The sequence below is a fragment of the Microcaecilia unicolor genome, chromosome 2 (assembly GCF_901765095.1).
Source record: "Microcaecilia unicolor chromosome 2, aMicUni1.1, whole genome shotgun sequence".
Lineage (NCBI taxonomy): Eukaryota > Metazoa > Chordata > Amphibia > Gymnophiona > Siphonopidae > Microcaecilia > Microcaecilia unicolor.
The window spans coordinates 354,259,931-354,284,668 of NC_044032.1; the positions used below are offsets into that span (position 1 = coordinate 354,259,931).

The window sequence follows — 24,738 nt, forward strand, 5'->3', positions numbered from 1 at the left end:
ATGGGGCAGACCATATCCTGCAACTAAGAAATATAGAAACACAGAATATAACAACAGATAAAACCATATGGCCTACCCAGTCTGCCCAGCCATACCAACTGCTCAGATAGACCTCTCTTTCAGAGATCCTCTGTTTATCCTATGCTTTCTTGAATTCTGATTCTGTCCCTGTCCCCGCCATCTCCACTGAAAAGCTGTGAAGAGGACTGCTGTGACTGGCAAGAGTTAATTTTTTGGTATTCAACTGTTGACAAAATTTTTATTGGAAACAGTTGGAGACTGGATAACATTTTTGACTTTGGGCATTTTCACTGAAGTTAATTCATTTGGAAGGTTTGATTTTTTTTTTACTTTTTGAAGAGTGGAGGTTTTTTTAGACTGATGATTAATGTTTCCCAACTATGAAGTATTGAGAGTCGTGGAACTTTTTTACTTAGGTATTTTTCTCCACTTAATTTATATACTCTAATAAATTTTTGGAAAGTACACAGGTCAACAGTAGAGTAGTTTGGACTTTTAGATTTTCATTTGTTTCTACTCCAGTCTCCAGTTTTGGGTTTTGTTCCACATATCCACTACCCCTTCTGTAAAGAAATGTTTTCTTAGGTTACTCCTTAGTCTACCTCCTGTCACCCTCACGCTACGATTCCTCATTCCAGAGCCCCATTTCTGTTGGTACAAGCCTATGGGCCCTGTTTACTAAGCCGCGCTAGCGTTTTTAGTGTGCGCTAATGCTAGAGACACCCATAGGAATATATGAGGGTCTCTAGCATTAGCATGTGATAAGAACGCTAGTGCACCTTAGCAAACAGGGCCCTATGTCTTGTACATTTATATTCTGGAGGCATTTAAAAAGTCTTTCTTCCAGGGTATGGACATTTAGATCTTTTAAGTTCATCCCTATATGCTTTATGAAGCGAATCATTTAACTATTTTAGTAGCTAGCCTCTGGACCAACTCTACCTTATCTATATCCTTTTGAAGGTGCAGCCTCCAGCATTATGCCCAATACTTCAAATGAGATCTCACAAGAGTCTACTACAGAAGGATTATCACCTCCTTTTTCTTACCAGCCATTCTTTATGCACCCAAGCATTCTTCTGACTTTTAGGGTTCACTCCTGGGGGGAATTCTGTGCAAAAAAAAAACACTGAAAATTTTACACACTTTATTTATAATTTTCTTGGGCAGATTTCCTCCATTATAAGGGCTTAAAGGAACCACTGGGGACCAAAGTGGCAGAGGACGATGCAGCCCAATTTGTGGATGGGCAGCTACTCTTGCTGCGCTGGAGTGGTGAGTGTGCAGGGAGTGAGACAGCCAGAAACACACTGCACAGATGCTGTAACAGCAGACTGCACAGAATTGGCAGAACTCTGTGGTCTGTGGAGGTGGGGAATTCTGTACAAAATTCTGCATTGCACAGTAGCACAGAATTCCCCAGTCACTAAATCCCCTTTAATAATATAACTGTTTATCATTTATTTATTTATTTATTTACTATACCGTCACTTCTTGCATAGCAAATCACAACGGTTTATATCTTTAAAATACAAACATACATAAATAATATTTTTAAAGAAATCCATTTTATGATAGGACAGCACTAACAAAAACTTCCATACCAAAGAAGACAAAACAATTAATTGTATCAATCATACACATCACATCAGTCAATTCTATATAGATATCAGAGTAGTCTTTGATGGTAATATGCAATAGGAGATTAAAGGATTGTACTGGTGGTGTCATGATGATATAATTTTGGATATAAACCCCTTGCTGGAGGAGAGATAAATGTTCATTCTCTACCATTCCTTTGGAGTAACAGGGTTCAAGGAACACTTGGGCTTTGAAAGTGGATCCTTTGAGCCAAGATGATAGGACATGCGAGAATGCTTCCACTGTTAAAACAGTTTGGAGTCTACATCCCACAGGACTTCAAGGAGGGCTCATGAGCCACTAGAGAGGCAAAGAAGCATGAAGCAAAGTTGGCTAAGGAATGCATCAACCATTCTGAGGAAAAATGGAGACTGCTTGCTCATGGTCCCTTACAAGATAGCTATCCCGAAAGGAAGAAAAGTCTGATAGATCACAAGAGGTCTGGATGCCTTTTCACAAAGCATTCTGTCTGTATCCAAATTGATATGAACTGCAACCTCCTACTTTTCCTTACTCTTATTTTTATGGCCTGAACCTCTGTCATTTTCTTTCAGTAACTTTACTGCTGTTTGATCAACCAACCCGTTCTGGACATTTTCTTTATTGTGGACAGAAATTGGAAAAGGGACATGAGAAATCCACAGCTACTCTTCTCCCTGCCTAACACATGTCCTGAGAATGATTGCAACTCAAATGTATTTCCTTGCAATTTTTGACATTAATTTTTAGTTATATATCACAATAATTTTCCTGGGGTACCTGTTCTTTCTGGTTTCACTTTTTACTTCTTGAACTTAATACTAAGAAACCGTTACGCCTTATTTTTATATTTTTTTATCTTGCTTTGTCTTATGTGCTACACCTAATAATATTTTAAACATTAATGACAGTGCTCAGTTGTTACATATTACTCCGGTCATGTTTATCTTAGTAATACGTTATAACCCACATCATTGCACCATAGCCCTCCCTGCCTCCTTGTGTATTCAGGCTTCTATGTCTTATTTTTGTGCATTTATATTTAACAATCTGTCCCGTTTATTTCAACGTAATAATTAATGCACTTATCTTGGGGCTGGTTTATTCTTCCGTTGATGTTGATGTGGTTGTTGCTCCGGAGTAGATATGTTGAATCGTGCAATTTTTGTTTCGTGACCCTCTTCCCGTGCCGACCGTTTGTCTTCAGTTCCAACTCTTGTTCTCACATGCCTTCAGTGCCACTCAGTTTTCATTTCTGCTGGGTTCTCGTTCTCAACACAAGCTGTGTTTCGCTTGTATCAAGCTTTTTCAGGAGAACTGTTCCCTACTAAGCAGAAGTTCCTGCAGGCATTTTCCCCTCTGCTTTTGTAGTTTGCAGGATTCAAAATTAATGGCGAGAGAAGCTGAATGGCCTGTCTTTTGCAATGCTGGGAGAAGAGACAAAAGGGCAGAAGCTCTTTTGTCTCTTCTCCCAGCACTACAAAAGACATCTAAGTATATCCCTTCCTACCAGCTGGTGGAGGTACAGAAAACTGAATTCTGCCTGTGACATCATCAGATAAGCAGCAGAAGGTCCCTTTGTAATGCACTTATGCCCCATCAACCACTCCAGCTGCAATGGTAATCAAATGAGCAAAATACCACAGAGTAGCACTTGCTACCTACCCTGCATATACCAGGATACAACCATATCACGGAAACCCATATGGCTGCCAATCACAAAACAAATTTCTCTTTTTTTTTTTTTGAAGCACTGAAAAGGAAGCACAAAGCACACCCAGAACCTCAGGCCAAAATCATCCAAGGGCAGGACTTGAGAACAGTGTCAATGATTAAAGAAAAGAAAATTATCGGGTAAGACAATTTCTCCTTTCTTAGTGTCAGCTCTACTGTTTTGAACCAATGGGATGTACCGAAGCAGATCTATTGGGCAGGGGAAGACAAGGTCCCCAGAATGACGGCTCTGCCAACGTCCAAGCGGGCTCTGGCCAGCACATCCAATCTGTAGTGCTTAGCAAAGGAATGAAACAACAAAAAAGTCGCCGCCCTGCAGATCTTCTCAGGGGATACCACCAGATCCTCTGCCCAGGAAGCAGCCTGAGCCCTAGTAGACTGGGTATAGAGCTTGAGGCATCAGACAATTCTTGCCGATGTAAACGGACTCAATAGCTGCCAAAATGTGGAGGCCTTCAAAACCGCCTGCTCCGTCTTAGAGCCATGGAAAGGTGCAAAGAGGTGGTCCAAGAGAAAAAACTTGCTTGTCTCCTTGAGGCACCTGAGCAGCATCCTCCGGATGTCCAGCTTGTGAAGCCTCCGATCCTCTGGCAACAATCCCTGCACCACACAGGAGGTCAAACCTCCTGATTCACACAGAATGGAGACATCACCTTAGGAAGAAAGGATGGCATCATGAGCAAGGACACAAAATCCTCCAAGGAGGACAGATAGAGATCCAGACACAACAGCGCCTGCAATTCTGAAACCCTCCTAGTGGAGGTGATGGCCACCAAAAATACCGTCTTGAAGGTAAGATTCTATCTGCAAATGTGCCATGGCAAGCACACTTTGAGAGAAAGACATGCATCCATTTGAACTGAATGGGGGGGGGGGGGGGGGGGGGGGGGGGGGAACCAAGGAGGTGCAAGAAAACAAGAAAAGGGATGAAGTAAAAAAGTTGAAGCCAATTAGGGTAGTCTATGTTTTGCCTTCCCTGTGCAGCCGTCATCTAGTACACTCAAAACAAAGCAAACAAATCTATAAGCTGCTGCATCCAAATTGTTGTTCTTTATTGTTGGTAGCATTTTTATTTGATCCCATTTATATTTTCAAACATGCCTGCTTGTGCAGCATGCAGATGAACACAGAGGAAGTATGATACAGAATATCTTTTCATAGGTAGAATAGTCATTTGTTATAAAATGTAATCAGTGTGTCATTTGAAGAGGATAGGGACACCCTAGCATGTGTTATATCCGTGCAGAGATTTTTTTTCTCTTGGTAAAGGACCACTAAAACAGACATCATGTTATAAGAATCAGGTGCTCAACATTCAGAGTTTCTATTTATGACATTTCTATACCACATTAAACATGAATTAGGTTGAAGCCTGGGGACATTGAAAATCTTTTTTTCCCCCGTGCCTAGAAGAGAAAAATGGTTTGTGGGAACTTACTCCTTTTGTTTTGTGGAATGCAGTGGTATATTATAAAAATGCACTTAATATTATTTATTACTACTATTTAAAGAAGAGATCTTTAATAATAAGGGCACGGATACCTTCATCCAGAAGTCCAGAGTCAGTCTAAATGTGCCAACATTTTCCAGTTCTGTGATATATATTTATTTCTTCTTCAGGTCTGTTTGGTTCTAAAATGCATGGTGTTTTGTTTTTTTGTTTTTTTTTTTTGGGGGGGGGGGGGGGGTTCTTTGTCTCCTAGCTGTGTGTTTGTATATAGATGAGTCCTGGGAATAATGATGGCTAAGGGAAAGCAGCAGTAGAACAGTTGTAGCTGAATGACATTTATGTTCATACAAAATTAATTATTTTCAGTGGAAATTAAATCCGTTGGCTACCTCCTATTTGAAAATTCCATCACTTTTTCATTATTGCTACCAAGTATTACATACTTAGGGCATATGCCTTAAACATAGATTGTTTAAATTCATTTATCTACACCTTACATGTACATTGTATTGCTTGTAAACCTAAAGGCAAAACCTAAGGGTGGTTAACCAATTTGGTATAAACTGTGTTATGACTTTACTTGTTTTGTACTGCTTTGGGTCCTACTGATCTGTACATCTGTTGTGTTATTTTGGCGGGTGGAAACAGGTGAGCTTATAGGGAGGGAAGCAAGTACAGGAGGGAAGGGTTCTTGGGGTATGTTCTCGGGGCGGGGGTAGTTGGGGTCTGGGAGCTGCATGGGGAGGCTGTGGGGAAGTACACCCCAACAGGGGGAATAGGCAAGAGGTGTGGGGGGGATGGGGACCTGCATTTCTTGGGCAAGGCCCCACAGGACCAAGCCAAAGCCTCACAAAGTGGAGTGGGAGTGGAGGAGTAGCCTAGTGGTTAGTGCAGTGAACTTTGATCCTGGGGAACTGAGTTCAATTCCCACTGCAGCTCCTTGTGACTCTGGGCAAGTCACTTAACCCTCCATTGCCCCTGGTACAAAATAAGTACCTGAATATATGTAAACCGCTTTGAATGTAGTTGCAAAAACCTCAGAAAGGCAGTATATCAAGTCCCATTTCCCTTTCCCAAAGAAGTGTGACTAAGGGCTTCGGAGCCAAGCTATGAGCTCAATCAGGTATGGTCTTGAGACTGTGACCTGGGAGCAGCTGTTAGGCTCAACCACAATGTATGGCCACAGACAGCAGAGCAGAGAGCAAGTCCAGGGAAAGATCACCGTCAGCACAACCTACCACCTGCTGAAGGTAGAAAAAAAATACTGGATTATTCCAGGGAGCACCTTAGCTTACACTGGTGATGTCACTAGCAGAATTCAGTTTTCTCTATCTCCACCTGCTGCTGGAAAGGGGTAACACTCATAAGTTCAGAAAAGAGGAGCTGACGCTAAGAAATGTAAAGTTAATTTAAGTTATCCACAGATTGCTCAATAAATATGGACCTTTTCGTACTATTGATGCTTGCTTACTCTACTGAAATTTTTCCTATAGAGAAACAAACAAGTAAATAGTTTTCAGCTGCTTAATTTGCAACCTATAATCGGAAAGAGAACTTGTGTCTATGAAGAATCCCTTGACATCATATAAACTGTACGCTGGCTGGCTGTTCCTCTATTTCATAAGGAACTGATCTTTAAAAGTCTTTGATATGAGAACAAGAAGCTGCCATATGCAAAGTGTATTAACTGTACTGAAGGATTAGTGGACATCAGTGCAATGATTAGTAAAGGCTTCCTAGAGCTCTTTTGGAGGAGGGTTGGAACTCTAACAATTTGACATCTGAGAAGACAGAAAGGGAGGTATCAATGCTAAATCTGGTTCCACTCCCTATAACTAGCATCTGTTTTCTGCATATAAGACCATGGAAGCTAAGATGGGACGCAGGGTTGAGGGGTTTAAACCTAGGTGAAGAGAAATGAATATAGCCCACAGCTCTATTTTGATGATATGGATACCTTCCCTTGAAAGTTCATACCTCAATAAATCTGTTAGTTTATAAGATGCCACCAGTACATCCCATCTGTAATTACTTGGCTATTTTGTAAATTTAATCACATAAAATATACACGTAAGGAGGAACAGAAAGACACTTATTAATTCCAGACTGTATTGGGTACAGCCTCAGACATTAACTCAGGTATGATGGCAACACTGTACTGTAAGTGTACCTTTTACCAGTGGTGGCACTGTGTGTATGTAGATGGGAGTGGACATATGACATGCATCATGGAACTGTCATTAGAGAACACAGTGAAATAAGATAATGTCATGTAAGAGCACAAAATCATGTGCATGGGAGGGATTTTTGTCGGGTTTTTTCTCTTTCCTGCTAAACTTCCAGAGGGGTTTGGGTTCGAGCAGTCTGAGTACCTAAATCATGAGAGGGTTAGGACCCAAGCTCCAAAGAGGCATAGAGGGGCATAATCGAACTGGGCCGGCCATCTCTAAGGCCGACCCCGTAAAGCGGCATACCTGACCTTATTATCGAAACAAGATGGACGGCCATCTTTCATTTCGATAATGTCGGGTCCGGCCAAATCTCAATATTTGGGCCGCACTTAGAGATCGCCAGCGTTAGAGACGGCCGCCATTGGTTTTCGCCGATAATGGAAACTAATGGCAGCCATCTCAAACCCGGTCAAATCCAAGCCATTTGGTCATGGGAGGAGCCAGCATTTATAGTGCACTGGTCCCCCTCACATGCTAGGACACCAACCGGGTACCCTAGGGGGCACTGCAATGGACTTCACAAATTGATCCCAGGTACATAGCTCCCTTACCTTGTGTGCTGAGCCCCCCCAAACCCACAACTGTACAACACTACCATAGCCCTTAAATGGTAACAAGGGACACCTACATGTGGGTACAGTGGGGTTCGGGTGGGTTTTGGAGGGCTCCCATTTACCACCACAAATGTAACAGGTAGGGGGGGATGGGCCTGGGTCTATCTGCCTGAAGTGCACTGCAGTGCCCACTAAAAACTGCTCCAGGGACCTGCATAGTGCTGTGATGGAGCTGTGTATGACATTTGAGGCTGGCACAAAAATGTTTATATATTTTTTTTTTTGGGTGGGAGGGGGTTGGTGACCACTGGGGGAGTAAGGGGAGGTGATCCCCGATTCCCTCCGGTGGTCATCTGGTCAGTTGGGGCACTTTTTTGAGGCTTGGTCCTAAAAATAAATGGACCAAGTAAAGCTGGCCTTCTTTTTTCCATTATCGGCCGAAGCCGGCCATCTCTTAACCACGCCCCGTCCCTTCTTCGGTACCCTGCCGACACGCCCCCTTGAACTTTGGCCGGCCCTGCGACAGAAAGCAGTTGAAGCTGGCCAAAATCGGCTTTCGATTATACCGATTTGGCCGGGTTTAAGAGAAGGCCGGCCATCTCCCAATTTGTGTCGAAAGATGGCCACCCTTCTCTTTCGAAAATAAGCAGGATGGGGCAAAGGAAAAACAAAGTTACTCACCTGTAGCAGATGTTCTCCAAGGAGGCAGGCCACCAGCCTGATAGCTGGGAATCCCTAGCTACCAGGCTCACCGAAAGCAACAATGCTAGGACAAGGACTTGAAACGTGGAAGCCTTGAAGTCAATCAACCTTAAACTATATACAAACTAGTTGTGAAGGTGCAGCTTGGAACAGAACAAAACTGGGCCTAGGAGGGAGTTGGATTCTAGTCACCAAACAAATTCTGCAGAGCTGTCTAACTGAACTGGCTGTAACAATAGGTAACTGCTGAAGGCAGTAGTGAGATGTGAATGTGTAGAACAAAGATCATGTCACAGCCTTGCAAATCTCCTCAATGGAGGCTCGCCTCAAATGGGCTACCAATGTAGCCATGTCTCTGACATTATGAGCCCTGGAATGACCCACTGGAATCAGCTCAGCCTGGGCATAAGTGAAAGGGGATGGGATTTGATATACCACCTTTCTGAGGCTACAAAGCGGATTACATATCTACAGGTACTTATTTTGTACCTGGGGCAATGGAAGGTTAAGTGACTTGCCCAGAGTTACAAGAAGCAGCAGTGGGAATGGAGCCTAGTTCCCCAGGTTCTCAGGCTGCTGCACTAACCATTAGGCTACTCCTCCATCCATGCCATCTGCTAGCCCATTATATACGGTGTGTGTGCTGATGGCTACCCCTACTCTGTTTGGGTCAAAAGAAACAAAACGCTAGGTGGACTGTCTATGGGCTTCAGTCCACTCCAGACAGAAGGCTAAGTCTTGCTTGCAGTCTATGGTATGCAGTACACTGTCACCAGGATGGGCATGCGGCTTTGGGAAAAATATTGGTAGAACAACTGACTGGTTAAGATGGAACTCCAACACTACCTTAGGAAGGAACTTATGGTGTGCGAAGAACCACTCTGTTGTGCTGAAACTTCGAGGAAGGTGGATCAGTCACTAGGGCCTGAAGCTGACTGACTCTGCAAGCTGAAGTGACCACCACCAAAACCACAACTTTTTAGGTCAAATACTTCAGATGACAGGAGTCAAGCGGCTCACAAGGCTCTCATCAGCTGGTTTAAAATGACATTGAAATCCCATGACACAGTAAGAGGTTTGACCGCAGGCTTTGTCAACAGCAAACCTCTCAAGAATCAAACAACTAGAGGCTGCAGAGAGATAGGCTTAAAACCTACACGAAAATTAATGAGGGTAGTATTAATAGGAAAACTGAGTAAAAACAGGAGGGCAGCCTGGTGAAAAAGAAACTTCCTAAAGCAAAAAGATCAACTTACTATGACCGGCAAGCTCTACAGAAAAACTGAAACGGAGATGAACTCACAGAACACAGATAAAAGAACACCTGCACATATGTACTAGACAAGTGATTTTCAACCCAGTCCTCAGGGACCACCTACCAGTTTGATTTTCAACATATCAACAATGAATATGCATGAGAGAGATTCACATACTACAAAGGCAGTGCATGGCAGTCTCTCTCATGCAACTCATTATGGATATCCTGAAAACCCGATTAGCTGGGTGGTCCCTGAGGACTGGGTTAAAAACCACTGCATAAGACGTGGCTTACGTCATGGGCCCCTATCATACATTGTAACTGCAGCCAGGATTCTAATTGCAAGATACTGGAAGCAATCGGCGACTCCCACCGTGGATCAAGTATTGACTAAAGTGGACTATTGTTGTTTGATGGACAAACTTACAGCCCTAAGGCGAGGGGGCATGGTGAGATTTGCAAAAACATGGCCCTCCTATGTGGAATGGCGAGGATTAACGGGGTGACATATGTATAGCGAGGATACTCTGTTGTAGGGGGAGTTGGATGTATACCTGAGATGCCTAGGGGGGGGAGGGGGGTGGAGGGAGGTTGGGGATTCATATATGAGAAAGTTGTGTGATAAATGTGTTTAGCTATATGGGATGTATGTAAAGTAAAAAGTTAACAAAAAAAAAAAAACCCACTGCATAGACCACCATAGATAGCTCTATAGCTTTGCAAACAATATACCAAACTTGGGATCTGTTGAATAGTGGGTGTTATCCTATTTGTGTGGGCTGCTCACCTGTATGTCAGTGGAAAAAAAAGTTTTGTTTTATTTTAAGATATTATTATAGTTTTAGAGGTAAATAATGAAAGCCACTTCTGTAAGGATTTTACCCATGAAAATGAGCTCTTTGAATAGTGCCCACCCTCAATACACACAGAATATGTGCTTTGTTCAAAACACATGTAAGGGGATTTGGATTTAGATCATGCCTTTTCAGTAGTAGTTCAAGGAAAGTTACATTCACATACAGTATGCATTTCTCTGTCTCCTGAGGGCTTATAATCTAAGGGCTTCTTTTACAAAGCTGTGCTAGCGATTCTTGTGCGGTAAACGAGCGGAAGCCCATTCAATTTCTATGGGCCTCCTCTCATTTGCCACATGGGAATCGCTAGCACGGCTTTGCAAAAGGAGCCCTAAGTTTAGACTTGAGGAAATGGAAGGTTAAATGATTTGCCCAAGATCACAAAAAGTGTCAGTAGGATTGGAACCCTTCATTGTTCAGAGACACTCCAAAGATAAGAATTTTATCAGGAAACAATACTGTAGTTTTGTTCCGGGTGGGCAAGGAGGCAGAGCCGGGCGTGCAACCACTGCCACATGAGCCTTGTGCGGTCCCCCGTGGGGAGAGGCTCGGTCGCTTCTCCCTGCTATGAGGGCGGCCGGTTGCCGTCCCAGCCCCGAATACTGTTTGCTGCCCCAGCCCAGGCTCCGCTTTTCCTTAAAGCCCGGAGCTCCTGTGAGTGTGTCCTACTTGGTCGGGTTTGGGTTACAAAATGTATATTTCTACCTTCTGAAACCAAAATCACAATCCTCAGTTCGGCACTCACTACTTGTGTGATTGTAAAGTAGTGATCCTGCTTGTATATGGAGAAAGCATGGCTGCTTACTCTGTAATAAGAATTCTCTGTGGACAGCAGGATTCTACAGCCACACAATCCCACCCTCCAATCCCAAGACTGCATCACGCAGATCCATTAACTGAGGTGATGCCCGGAGGCAGGAAAATAGGAGCATGCTGACGCTTCTTAGAGGCTTCTGAGCTCTGAGAATGCACACCGACTGGGTACTGTCATCACTTCTTGTGTGGCTGTATGAGCCTGCTGTCCATAGGGATCACTTTTTACTGATAAACTATGCTTTATTTACAACTAGCCGTTAAGCCCGTTAAAACGGGCGAGTATTGGTATGGGGGTTTTCCAGGGCCCCCTCCCCCACCTCGCCGCTGCAAGGCCCCCTGCTCTCTCTCCTTCCCTGCCAGCTCCAAGGGCCCATTCCCTCCCAGCTCCAAAGGACCCCTCCGTCCCTTCCCCCCATCCCAGCTCCAAGGCCCCCCCTCCTGATACCTCCCATATCCAGCATTTCTCCTGCCCTCCCCCCACAAGGTCGCCGTTACCGGTCCCCCCCCCCCCCCGGCCCGGGCCCTCTCTTCGCTATTGAACTTACATCGCCGAAAACGCAGCAGGGTAGATCAGCTGAGCTGCCGTCGGCCTTCCTTCTCTGCCTGTGTCCCGCCCTCGTGTGATGTAACGTCGCCGAGGGCGGGACACAGGCAGGGAAGGAAGGCCAACGGGAGCTCAGCTGATCTGCCCTGCTGCGTTTTTGGCAATGTAAGTTCAATAGCAAAGAGAGGGCCCGGGCCGGGTGGAGGTGGCAGCGACTCTGGGTGGGGGGAGCGATAGCGGCAACCTCAGGGGGGGGGGAGCGTTCCCTCCCTCCCCTTCGCGCAGTTTCCCTCTCTGTCCCACCCTCGTCATCACTTATTGACGCGGGGGCGGGACAGAGAGGGAAGTCTGTACTGCGCATCTTCGGGTGAGTACGGTCACTCGCATTTTATATGTTTGATGTTAGAGTTTCATGTGCTTCACAAATTATGTTCTCAAATACTAGTTTTGCTTTCTCATAAAAGAAACTTTAATTCCATTCTACTTAGTTCTGAAATGATGATAAAGATAGAAACACTGTATTTCAATTAAAGTACTTACTGGCCTAAAGGGTATTTTGGCATAGGAAAATTCAAAATTGATTAAAGAAGTGCCAGAGCCTGTTTTAGAAGTATTTCATGATAGGGTCAGAACACTCAGTGATGCCCTATCTTATTGCTTCGTAATTGTCTTCTTGGCTGCTGTTCACAAGCATATGGGAAATTCTTCACTTCTAGTTATTCATATCCATTATTAAAATATCCGACATATCCGGTTGACCTCTAAATATTTAAAGTAATTTTGTAGTTCTTTACTGATAAATGAGGATCTAAGTTTCATATCCTTTACAAAAATTAGTATTATTAGCTAAACAGATACTTTGCCTTTTTATACACCCCCATTTAAAATACTTGTCATATCTTCCAGGCATCTTATTGCAACCAAGCTGCTGGCTACTCTGGAAAACAAGTTAATTTCATTTTCTTCTCCATTTATTTTTCAGTATTTGATTGCACACCCTTATTTATAAACATCAAAGTGAGACACTTGTGGAATGGCCTTTAAGTATTGTGTAATTAGGGTTTCATCAATAAAATATGGATAAAACACTCCTAATGGAAAAAAAATATATCCTACTATATAAATGAAGAGTGACCAACGTGCTGCACATGCGCAGAACAGCGCAGATTATCACAGATCTCTCCCGACGTCACGGCACAGGTTTCTCTGTACGTGCCGTTGAAATCAGCCGGCAGCTGTCGCTTGCCAAACACGGGCCGGTCCGCCTGCTTCTCGCGTCCAGGGGCACCCCATGCCAGCGCTCCTGACCAGCTGCTGCGGACAATCATTACCGGCGGGGACAGAGAGAAGGCCCGTTACATGGCCAACACAAAATTGGGGCAAAAATCCACCGTTGTTGGAGCAGAAAGCGCTGCATCTGCTCCTGCTGACTCTCCTGCAGTGACAAGATTCCAGACGCGACGGCAAGTCAGGAGGTGGCAGGGTATTCAAGATGGCAGCAGTGCCCACTGAAACTGGAACTATCCTTGAATGCTGCTCCATCAACTCCCCTGCTGCCACCGAAGTATATACTGGTCCCAGCTCCGGTGCCACCAACATAGATGCTGAGGAAGGTACAGGCTGTTCTCTCATACAAAAAGCACAGTGACTGGAGGCATTTAGAGAATGTCGCTGACACACTGGACAACGCTTAGAGCGTGTCACTACCATAAAGCTGCAGACCGTGCAACTAGAGCACCGAACATATGAGCGTCAATCCTAAGGAGCACCCCTACCAGCCCAAAAGAAATAGCTGCAGAGTTCAAAGCAGGACAGTGAATGATACATACCTGTAGCAGATGTTCTCCGAGGACAGCAGGCTGATTGTTCTCACGACTGGGTGACGTCCGCGGCAGCTCCCACCAACCGGAAAAAAGCTTCGCGGGACGGTCGGCACGCAGGGCACGCCCACCGCGCATGCGCGGCCGTCTTCCCGCCCGTGCGCGACCGCTCCCGCCAGTTGAATGACTAGCAAAAGATGAAACACACAACTCCAAAGGGGAGGAGGGAGGGTAGGTGAGAACAATCAGCCTGCTGTCCTCGGAGAACACCTGCTACAGGTATGTATCATTCACTTTCTCCGAGGACAAGCAGGCTGCTTGTTCTCACGACTGGGGTATCCCTAGCTCTCAGGCTCACTCAAAACAAGAACCCAGGTCAATTGAACCTCGCAACGGCGAGGGTACAACAGAAATTGACCTACGAAGAACAACTAACTGAGAGTGCAGCCTGACCAGAATAAATTCGGGTCCTGGAGGGTGGAGTTGGATTTACACCCCAAACAGATTCTGCAGCACCGACTGCCCGAACCGACTGTCGCGTCGGGTATCCTGCTGGAGGCAGTAATGAGATGTGAATGTGTGGACAGAAGACCACGTCGCAGCCTTGCAGATCTCTTCAATAGTGGCTGACTTCAAGTGGGCCACCGACGCTGCCATGGCTCTGACACTATGAGCCGTGACATGACCCTCAAGAGTCAGCCCAGCCTGAGCGTAAGTGAAGGAAATGCAATCTGCTAGCCAATTGGAGATGGTGCGTTTCCCGACAGCGACCCCTAGCCTGTTAGGGTCGAAAGAAATAAACAATTGGGCGGACTGTCTGTTGGGCTGTGTCCGCTCCAAGTAGAAGGCCAATGCTCTCTTGCAGTCCAATGTGTGCAACTGACGTTCAGCAGGGCGGGTATGCGGCCTGGGAAAGAATGTTGGCAAGACAATTGACTGGTTAAGATGGAACTCCGACACCACCTTCGGCAGGAACTTTGGGTGGGTACGGAGCACTACTCTGTTGTGATGAAATTTGGTATATGGAGCATGAGCTACTAGGGCTTGAAGCTCACTGACCCTATGAGCGGAAGTAACTGCCACCAAGAAAATGACCTTCCAGGTCAAGTACTTCAGATGGCAGGTATTCAGTGGCTCAAAAGGAGGTTTCATCAGCTGGGTGAGGACGACGTTGAGATCCCATGACACAGTAGGAGGCTTGATAGGGGGCTTTGACAAAAGCAAGCCTCTCATGAATCGAACGACTAAAGGCTCTCCAGAGATGGCTTTACCTTCCACACGATAATGGTAAGCACTAATCGCACTAAGGTGATTCCTTACTGAGTTGGTCTTGAGGCCAGACTCTGATAAGTGCAGAAGGTATTCAAGCAGGTTCTGTGCAGGGCAAGAACGAGGTTCTAGGGCCTTGCTCTCACACCACACGACAAACCTCCTCCACTTGAAAAAGTAACTCTTTTTAGTGGAATCCTTCCTAGAGGCAAGCAAGACCCGGGAGACACCCTCAGACAGACCCAACGCAGTGAAGTCTACGCCCTCAACATCCAGGCCGTGAGAGCCAGGGACTGAAGGTTGGGGTGCAGCAACGCTCCGTCGTTCTGCGAGATGAGAGTCGGAAAACACTCCAATCTCCACGGTTCCCCGGAGGACAACTCCAGAAGAAGAGGGAACCAGATCTGACGGGGCCAAAAGGGCGCTATCAGAATCATGGTGCCGCGGTCTTGCTTGAGCTTCAGTAGGGTCTTCCCCACCAAAGGTATGGGAGGATAAGCATACAGGAGGCCGGTCCCCCAATGGAGGAGAAAAGCGTCCAACGCTAGCCTGCCGTGTGCCTGAAGTCTGGAACAGAACAGAGGCAGCTTGTGGTTGGTCTGAGAGGCGAAAAGGTCCACCGAGGGGGTGCCCCACTCTCGGAAGATCTTGCGTACCACTCTGGCGTGGAGCGACCACTCGTGCGGTTGCATGACTCTGCTCAGTCTGTCGGCCAGACTGTTGTTTACGCCTGCCAGGTACGTGGCTTGGAGGAGCATGCCGAACCGACACGCCCAACGCCACATCCCGACGGCCTCCTGACACAGGGGGCGAGATCCAGTGCCCCCCTGCTTGTTGACGTAATACATTGCAACCTGATTGTCTGTCCGAATTTGGATAATTTGGCAGGACAGCCGATCTCTGAAAGCCTTCAGCGCGTTCCAGATCGCTCGGAGCTCCAGGAGGTTGATCTGCAGATCCTTTTCCTGGAGGGACCACAGACCCTGGGTGTGAAGCCCATCGACATGAGCTCCCCACCCCAGGCGAGATGCATCCGTCGTCAACACTTTCGTGGGCTGTGGAATTTGAAATGGACGTCCCAGGGTCAAATTGGTCCGGATGGTCCACCAGAGCAGTGAAGTGCGGCAACTGGTGGAGAGGCGGATGACATCTTCTAGATTCCCGGTGGCTTGGAACCACTGGGAAGCTAGGGTCCATTGAGCAGATCTCATGTGAAGACGAGCCATGGGAGTCACATGAACTGTGGAGGCCATATGACCCAGAAGTCTCAACATCTGCCGAGCTGTGATCTGCTGAGACGCTCTGGTCTGCGAAGCCAGGGCCAGGAGATTGGTGGCCCTCGCTTCGGGAAGGTAGGCCTGAGCCGTCTGGGTATTCAGCAGAGCTCCTATGAATTCCAGAGACTGGGTTGGCTGGAGATGGGACTTTGGGTAATTTATCACAAACCCCAGCAGCTCCAGAAGCTGAATAGTGCACTGCATGGACCGGAGGGCTCCTGCCTCCGAGGTGTTCTTGACCAGCCAATCGTCGAGATATGGGAACACGTGCACTCCCAGCTTGCGTAGGTAGGCCGCTACCACCACGAGGCACTTGGTAAACACTCGTGGGGCAGAGGCGAGCCCAAAGGGCAGCACACAATACTGAAAGTGCCGTGCGCCCAGGCGGAATCTGAGATACTGTCTGTGAGCTGGCAGTATCGGTATGTGAGTATATGCGTCCTTTAAATCCAGGGAACATAGCCAATCGTTTTTTCTGAATCATTGGCAGAAGGGTGCCCAAGGAAAGCATCCTGAACTTTTCTTTGACCAGGAATTTGTTCAGGCCTCTCAGGTCTAGGATGGGACGCATCCCCCCTGTTTTCTTTTCCACAAGGAAGTACCTGGAATAGAATCCCTGCCCTTCCTGCCCGGGTGGTACGGGCTCGACCACATTGGCGCTGAGAAGGGCGGAGAGTTCCTCTGCAAGTACCTGCTTGTGATGGGAGCTGAAAGACTGAGCTCCCGGAGGACAATTTGGAGGCAGGGAGGCCAAATTCAGGGCGTATCCGCACCGCACTATTTGGAGAACCCACTGGTCGGAGGTTATGAGAGGCCACCTTTGGTGAAAAAATTTTAACCTCCCTCCGACCGGCAGATCGTCCGGTACGGACACTTGTAGGGCGGCTATGTTCCCGTGGATCCAGTCAAAAGCCCGTCCCCGGCTTTTGCTGTGGAGGCGCAGGGGGCTGCTTAGGCGCACGCTGTTGACGAGAACGAGCGCGCTGGGGCTGTCCCTGTGCCTGACGAGGCCTTCGGGCCGGCTGGTTGTACCTACGCTTCGCAAAGAATAGGGTGCAGCCTGCCGGGCCCGGGAAAAAACGTCCACCTGTGGAGGTGGATGCTGAAGGCGCCCGGTGGGAGAGCTTGTCGAGAGCGGTTTCCCGCTGATGCAGTTGGTCCCACCATCTGCTCGACCTTCTCACCAAAAATGTTATCCCCCCGGCAAGGGACGTCGGCCAGTCTCTGCTGGGTGCGGTTGTCCAGGTCAGAGGCACGGAGCCATGAGAGCCTGCGCATCACTATACCTTGGGCCGCAGCACGAGATGCCACGTCACAGGTGTCATAGATACCCCTGGACAGGAACTTTCCTGCACGCCTTCAGCTGCCTGACCACCTCCTGATAAGGCCTGGACTGCTCCGGCGGGAGCTTCTCGACCAGGTCCGCCAGTTGCTGCACATAGGTCCGCATGTGAATGCTCATATAGAGCAGGTATGATTGGATGCGGGTCACGAGCATGGAGGATTGGTAGGCCTTCCTCCCAAACGAGTCCAGAGTGCGAGACTCCCGCCCCGGGGGCGCCGAGGCGGTATCCCTCGAACTCCGTGCCCTCTTGAGAGCAGAATCCACGACCGCTGAGTCATGGGGCAATTGTGGCCGCATTAGCTCTGGGTCGGAGTGGATCCTGTACTGGGACTCTGCTTTCTTGGGAATGGTGGGGTTAGTTAATGGTCGCACCCAGTTCCGAAGCAGCGTCTCCTTAAGGACATTGTGCAGCGGCACCGTGGAGGACTCTCTAGGTGGTGATGGATAGTCGAGGACCTCGAGCATCTCGGCCCTCGGCTCTTCCACAGAGACCACGGGGAAGGGAATGCTAATAGACATATCCCGCACAAAGGAGGCAAAGGAGAGACTCTCAGGAGGTGAGAGTTTCCTCTCCGGTGAAGGCGTGGGGTCCGAGGGAAGGCCCATAGACTCCTCTGAGGAGAAATATCTAGGGTCCTCCTCTTCCCCCCACGAGTCCTCATCCTCGGTGTCGGACATAAGCTCATGTAGCTGAGTCCTGAACCGGGCCCGGCTCGACGTCGAGGCACCAAGGTCTCGGTGTCGTCGAGCGGTGGACTCCCGCGCCGGCGGGGACGGAGCTCCCTCCATCAACGTCGACGGGGACTCCACCTGCGTGGCGGTCGAGACCGGCACCGCAAGCGGCGGCGGTGTCGACGGCCCCGGCGCCGGGCTAGAGCTCGCCGGCGCCACAGTCATCGGCGCAGAGGGCGCAAGCACCCCCGGCGCCGGCACAGCCTGGCGCATCAGCCCTTCCAGGATCCCCGGAAGGATGGCTCTGAGGCACTCGTCCAGGCCCGCTGCCGGGAAAGGCGGTGGGGCCGGTAGGGGTGTCGGCGCCAGAAGCTGCTGGGGGCCAGGAGACGGCACCGAGGTGCCGGAACCCCGACGCGTCGGTACCTCCACAACCGACGGAGACCTCTCCTCTCGACGATGACGCTTCGGCGTCGCCTCCTCTCCGATATCCGGATGCACCGAGGGCGACCGGTGACGACGCTTCTTATCTTTCTTACAATGCCCGTCACCGGCGCCGGGCATGGAGGAGGAGGAGGTCGATCCCCCTCGGTCTCGAGGTACCGGGTCAGACAGGGTTCGGTCCCGTGGCCCACGAGTTGAGGGAGTGACCGGGGCCGACTGCCCACGCGGCCTCTCACCCCCACTCTCACCGGAGGACCGGCGGGCCGACGGGACCTGTTCTCCTGGGGTCGCTGCCATCGGTGCCGATGTCTCGGGCATCGATACCGGTACCGAAGGGCCGGGCGTCGATACCGATGCCTTCGAGGTCGACGTCAAGGGGCCGGCGCAAGTTCCAAAAAGACGGTCCCGCAGAACTTGCCTCGCAACCTGAGTCCGTTTCCGGAGACCGAGACATAGAGAACACGACTTGATATTGTGCTCCGGCCCGAGGCACTGGAGGCACCAAGCGTGGGTGTCGGTCTGCGAGATCGGCCGGCCGCAGCGACCACACTTTTTAAATCCACTCGGGACCTTCGAGGACATCGACGGAAAAATCGCGTCGGCGAAGTCAAAGTCGTCAATGGTGGCTGAAATCACACCACGAAAAGGAAAACGACCGTGCGGCCACTAGGCCGCAACGCAGCGTCCCCGCTGGAAGCGAGGGAAAAAAGGGAGCGCGTGCTCCACACGCGCAGGGTTTCTTTTTTTTTTTTTAAAAGAAACCTGACGGTAACTAAACCGAAATAAACAAGAAAAAGCACGATCGGCGTAAACGCGATCGAAAATCCGGCGGCTGAATCAGAGAGAGCGGCGGGGCACGACTCTCTCCAGACGCGGAAAAAAAGGAACTGGCGGGAGCGGTCGCGCACGGGCGGGAAGACGGCCGCGCATGCGCGGTGGGCGTGCCCTGCGTGCCGACCGTCCCGCGAAGCTTTTTTCCGGTTGGTGGGGGCTGCCGCGGACGTCACCCAGTCGTGAGAACAAGCAGCCTGCTTGTCCTCGGAGAACCAGTAAGTACCACAGCTGGGGAGAAAAAAAACACAGGATGCTCAAGCACTCTCCCCCTGAAACAGTGCCATGTCTCTGTCTTTTCTCTCTCTTTCAGACAGGTGCACACACACTTTCTCTCTCACACACAAAATACCTCCTGTACTTTCACAAAACAAACAGAAGCAGGGAGAAATTTCTCTTCTCCTTCCTTGATTCTCTCTCTCTTTCAGACAGACACACACACTTTCTCTGTCTCTCACTCTCTCTCTGAACTCACTCTCACACTCTCTCTTTCAGACAGGCGCACACACACACTTTCTCTCTCTCGCACAATCACTGACTGTCTGTCTGTCTGTCTCTCTCTCTCTCTCACACACACACAATATCTTGGTATCTCCCGCCGTGGTTAGAGACAGGACCAGATCGACCCTGCTACCGGGCAAATCAAGAGCCAGCACGCAGACGATTGCACCAGGGCAGTCACCTGAGGGCATGTCGGCAACTCAGTAAGTTGCTGCGGGGCTGAAGCGGCGATCCGGGAGACAGGCCGTGGGAGCTAAGGGCAGGCAAGGGGTGTTTTCGCTGAGGCGACCCATTCATTTTCGGGGGTCAGGGTGGCGTCAAGTTTTGGCTGCGTCCTGCATCGGCAAAGGGATGCTGCAGGGAGCGGACCAGTGTGGATCAGCTGTTTGGCTGGGGCAGTGGGCAGGCCAAAAAGAAAGAGGGAAGCTCGGGAAAGCAGGGAGAAATTTATCTTCTCCTTCCTCAACTCTTTCTCTCTCTCTCTTCCAGACAGGCGCACACACACTCACTTTCTCTCTGAACTCACTCTCACACCTCTCTCTCTCTTTCAAACAGGCACACACACAAAATGTTAACAATAAGGGACATGGGAACTCACATAAGTCTAACAATAACAAGGTTCAAATTCTGAAGGATGTAATGCTGTGTACACAAAAAACATAGTATATAAACATCAACTGACATTACGTTCATCAACTTTTAAATTACATTCCAGAAATAAAAATCTTCCCCATTTTGCTATTTCATTACATACAACAGACATTTTGCCTGTTGTAACAGGCTTTATGGCATATTATATATATATATATATATATATATATATATATATATATATATATAATGTTTATTGGAAACATTCCAGAAAAATAACACTTCCCATAGAATTTTCTCAAACCTTCCCTCGTCTGTCTTGGATCTTCCATTCCGATCTCTGCCAGTTCTAAGCTAACAGCTCCTTAACTGCTAACATGTAGGTACCAAGTAATAATGGTGCTTATTTTAAAAGAGCTATTCAGGTTTAAGTCATGCACCAGCATTTAGACCTTTAAATTGCATAAACATCTAAATTCCGATTTTAAAAAGCTACCACATACACATCTAAAATATGAATATGGCAAAGAGGCATAACCTGAGTGTGTTCTGGATAGAACTAGGGTGGACCTATACCGTAAACATGTATTCCCCATTTCAGATGAGGAATGCACATTTATGTCCATAAAGATTGATAATGGGATTTATACCCACTACCCAGCGCATTTTGATGCCCCCTCCCCCAAAAGCAAAACTGGCAAGGGACTGCGGGCTATGTGACTTCAGGAAAAATCATTATTTGTTTCTAAAATGGCTGACAAACATTTATGTCATTAAACATGTATGTGTTGCTCCATATCTTACATTTATGTATTAGATGTACTTACATTTTAAATGCAAATAAAAAAAAAAATGTATGTGTTGCCACATGGGCCCATGTTGACCTGTTCATATTTTAGCGGTTTATGATTCTAAACAAATAAATCCTAATGAATACATTTAATAAAATAGATCTTCCTGCCACATATAACTGGTACATAAATATCCATTTCACCATGTACTTTAGAAAAGGCTCTACAACGGCAGATCCTATTCTAAAATACTAGCAGAACTTGAGATGTCCTGCCCTGAATGTCTAAATTCCAGTTTATATGTCCTTTCTAAAATCAGCCTCAATATCCATGCCACATAAACACTTATAAATACCAATTGCTTACATGTTCAAACTACACCTAATTGATGGAAAGTAGAAACCCTAGGCATGATATATGTTTTCTGGGTTCTTCATGTTGACTAAGGACAGCACTCTTCCCTTTTGCTGCTTTGTATTATTTATAATTACACTGCGTGGTATTGTGAAAGAAATGCCAAACAGTTCTCTTCTTAATGAGAATCAAATCAAGCAGTACTTTTTATTGGGTGGATAAAGTTTAGCGACAAGCAGTCTGCCTGTAGAGACATCTGGAAACTGAAAATTAAATATTCCCTATAGGAATCTGCCAAAAAGGCAAGGCCTCTATTTAGTTAAAAGATTAATTCTTTTGAACAGCATGTGGCCAAGTATGGAAGTCCCTGAATCTGTTCATAAACATACTGAGAACTTCCAGATCCACAAACTGCAAGAATGTCAGAAAACAATTTTTCTAGGACAATAATAGACAAAGAATTTAAGGAGTACTTAGTATGGCTATTAATACATCATCACAGACAAAATTATACCTTCTCTATTCAACTGTGGAGGAGTGGCCTAGTGGTTAGGGTGGTGGACTTTGGTCCTGGGGAACTGAGTTCAATTCCCACTTCAGTCACAGGCAGCTCCTTGTGACTCTGGGCAAGTCACTTAACCGTCCATTGCCCCATGTAAGCTGCATTGAGCCTGCCATGAGTGGGAAAGCGCGGGGTACAAATGTAACAAAAAAAAAAGCTGATAGAGAATTTTAAATAAGCATTAGGTTTACACACATATTCCTTTCCATTAGTTTTAGCATATCAGTTTATAATAAACCTGTTTTGAAATAATAATGATATTTAGGGCTTTTAGTCTTAATTGTTTATAAACTGTAAATTTGGAGATGTTTATTTTCCAGATAATTAAGGGTTGAGAGCCCCCAAAAATCTTTTTCTGATGGAATCATATACATACATTTATATCATTTAGGCATCAGTGGCAGAAAAAAAGGGGGTATTTTAGATTTAGCTCATGCCTTTTTCAGGAATAGCTCATAGCAAGTGGCATTCAAGTACAATAGCTTTTTTTCCTGCTCCCAGTGGGCTTACATTCTGAGTTTGTACCTGAAGCCATGAAAGGTTAAGGGGGGAATTCTTCAAGCAGTGTTAGAGACTTAGTGCAACTTAAACATTCCTCATGCCGCTTGGCAAAAAAATACCATGGTGAAAAACTGCCACAGATTAGGCAGTAATGACACATATTAGGTCTCAAAAATCATGGTAAAATAACTCCAGCTTTTTGGTTCTAGCTCTGAGGCATGCAGCCAGGCAAGTCTGAACATCCTAATACCCATGACAGAGGCCCTGGATGCCGTATCAAAAGCATCATAGGTTGCCCAGATCATGTGCTTCCTACACTCTTGCTGCTTGGTTACTAGCTGGCAAAGTTCTGCAGCTTCTCTGAAAGCAGAGTGTCTGCAAACTCTGCAACACTGTTCACTAAGTTCTACAAGTGCACGCGCATTAAGAACGTATGTGGAAGGTGAGCATAGTATTCTAGAAAATTTTCCTCCCAAAAAACTCCAAAGACCAAGCTCACTCCCAGGGGCAACCAAGGAGGTTTTGGGCTCGAGAACAGATCTGACCCTCATGAAATGGTGAGGAAGCTGAAGTTTCTCAAATCTGGTGGCCCAATGCTCAGAACTCTGGCACTATAGCGAAGAGCGCCCATGAACAGCACAGGAACAGTGCAGAAAAATACTACTACTACTACTATAGCTTCCTGAAACTCAACACTAATTGAATGCCAATAACATGCGCACTGTGAAACCAAAAATAAGGAAGAGGAATGTGCCTGGCGCATGTGTAGAAGGGTTTTGTGGTAAGCGCGGCGCTTGTGCACATGTGGCAGGCAAACCCGGAGGTGAAGCATACATTGGCGCCGTTCCTCTGCACCTTTAGGTATAAGCCTTCCAAAAAAATGTTTTTCACTGAAGGCTTATATTTAAGCACAAAAAAACAGGCACTGTGCGCTTTCATTTTCAGCTCTGCTCGGACTCGAACGTGTTTCTCACTCCCAATGCATAGAGGCTTCCAAATTTAATCAAAACTGGCAGATTTTAAAGGGGAAAATCATGAGAAATCCTCTCTTCAAACACCCTAACGCCAGCTCCAATCTGGCGTTTGGTTTCCACCAGTATGTTTTGTGCGCTGATCTCAGAGCATTGGGGAGGGAATAGGAAATGAACTCATTAACATCCGTTTGACCACATTTAAATACCTATTTATGCTAATCTTTGGCGCACATGTTGTATCCCACGCTGCAGCCCTCTGAACATTCTGCGCAGATTAACACCGGCACTAGTCCAGCACTAATCGGCACTAGCACCAGCATTAGGTTCTCAGAATCAGCCCAAGGGAACCTTCTGGACTCTATACCCAGTCAGCCTTCTGTATAGGCTGTACAGAAGACGTGCTGTGAAAGGACATCCAGAGAGAAAGAATTTCACTGGTGAGTATTTTACCCACTAGAAAATTGCCTTTAAACTTGGGAAAAGGTAGAGTTAAATATATAATCTTATTGTCTTTATGCAGATTAGGGAATATTATTTTTTAGAATTTAAAGTCTGTTACAGTTTCATAGGCTAGTATTTAAAAGGTACTATTTTAGAGTTTACCATAGCATCTGTGCAAAGCCACTTAATAGTCAAAGGAAACCTATATTTTAATATCAGGTTAGAGCACAGCTTAGCTATTTAAAAGAAAATACATCTCTACCAATACAAAAAGAAAGCAAGGCCTGGTTATACTTGTGAATATCTGTTTAAAATTATTTTCTAGAGAAAGTAACCTTTCCAGAGAACCTATTTGCAAGGAGTCTTCCTGTTAGCAAGTAAGAAAAACACTGATAGTGTTCTGATACTTTTCCTGGGTGGTGACTCCTAATGCAGAACCAAGCATCAAGTAGCTATAATTTGGATTATTCTTCCCAATGAGTAAAATGATGCACATGGGAAGGATAATCCACATGTTTAAAACCAAATCGCATATATTGTTGGTTTAATCATTAATTGATAATGAGTGTGACTATTGGGCA

The 24,738-nt window shown here is 46.8% G+C and overlaps 1 protein-coding gene across 3 annotated transcripts in view; it reads right to left on the reverse strand.

Moving 5' to 3' along the window:
- MFHAS1 (malignant fibrous histiocytoma amplified sequence 1) overlaps positions 1 to 24,738 on the reverse strand; it is a 51,596-nt gene that overhangs the window by 19,925 nt on the left and 6,933 nt on the right. The window contains exon 2 of one of the 3 annotated variants that reach the window (XM_030194485.1): positions 24,041 to 24,117. The exons of the other annotated variants lie outside the window; for them this stretch is intronic. Within the exon in view, the coding sequence (XP_030050345.1) occupies positions 24,050 to 24,117 (68 nt within the window). The 3' untranslated portion in view covers positions 24,041 to 24,049. Of the gene's footprint in view, positions 1 to 24,040; positions 24,118 to 24,738 lie in introns of those variants that run through there. 3 annotated transcript variants of the gene reach the window in all.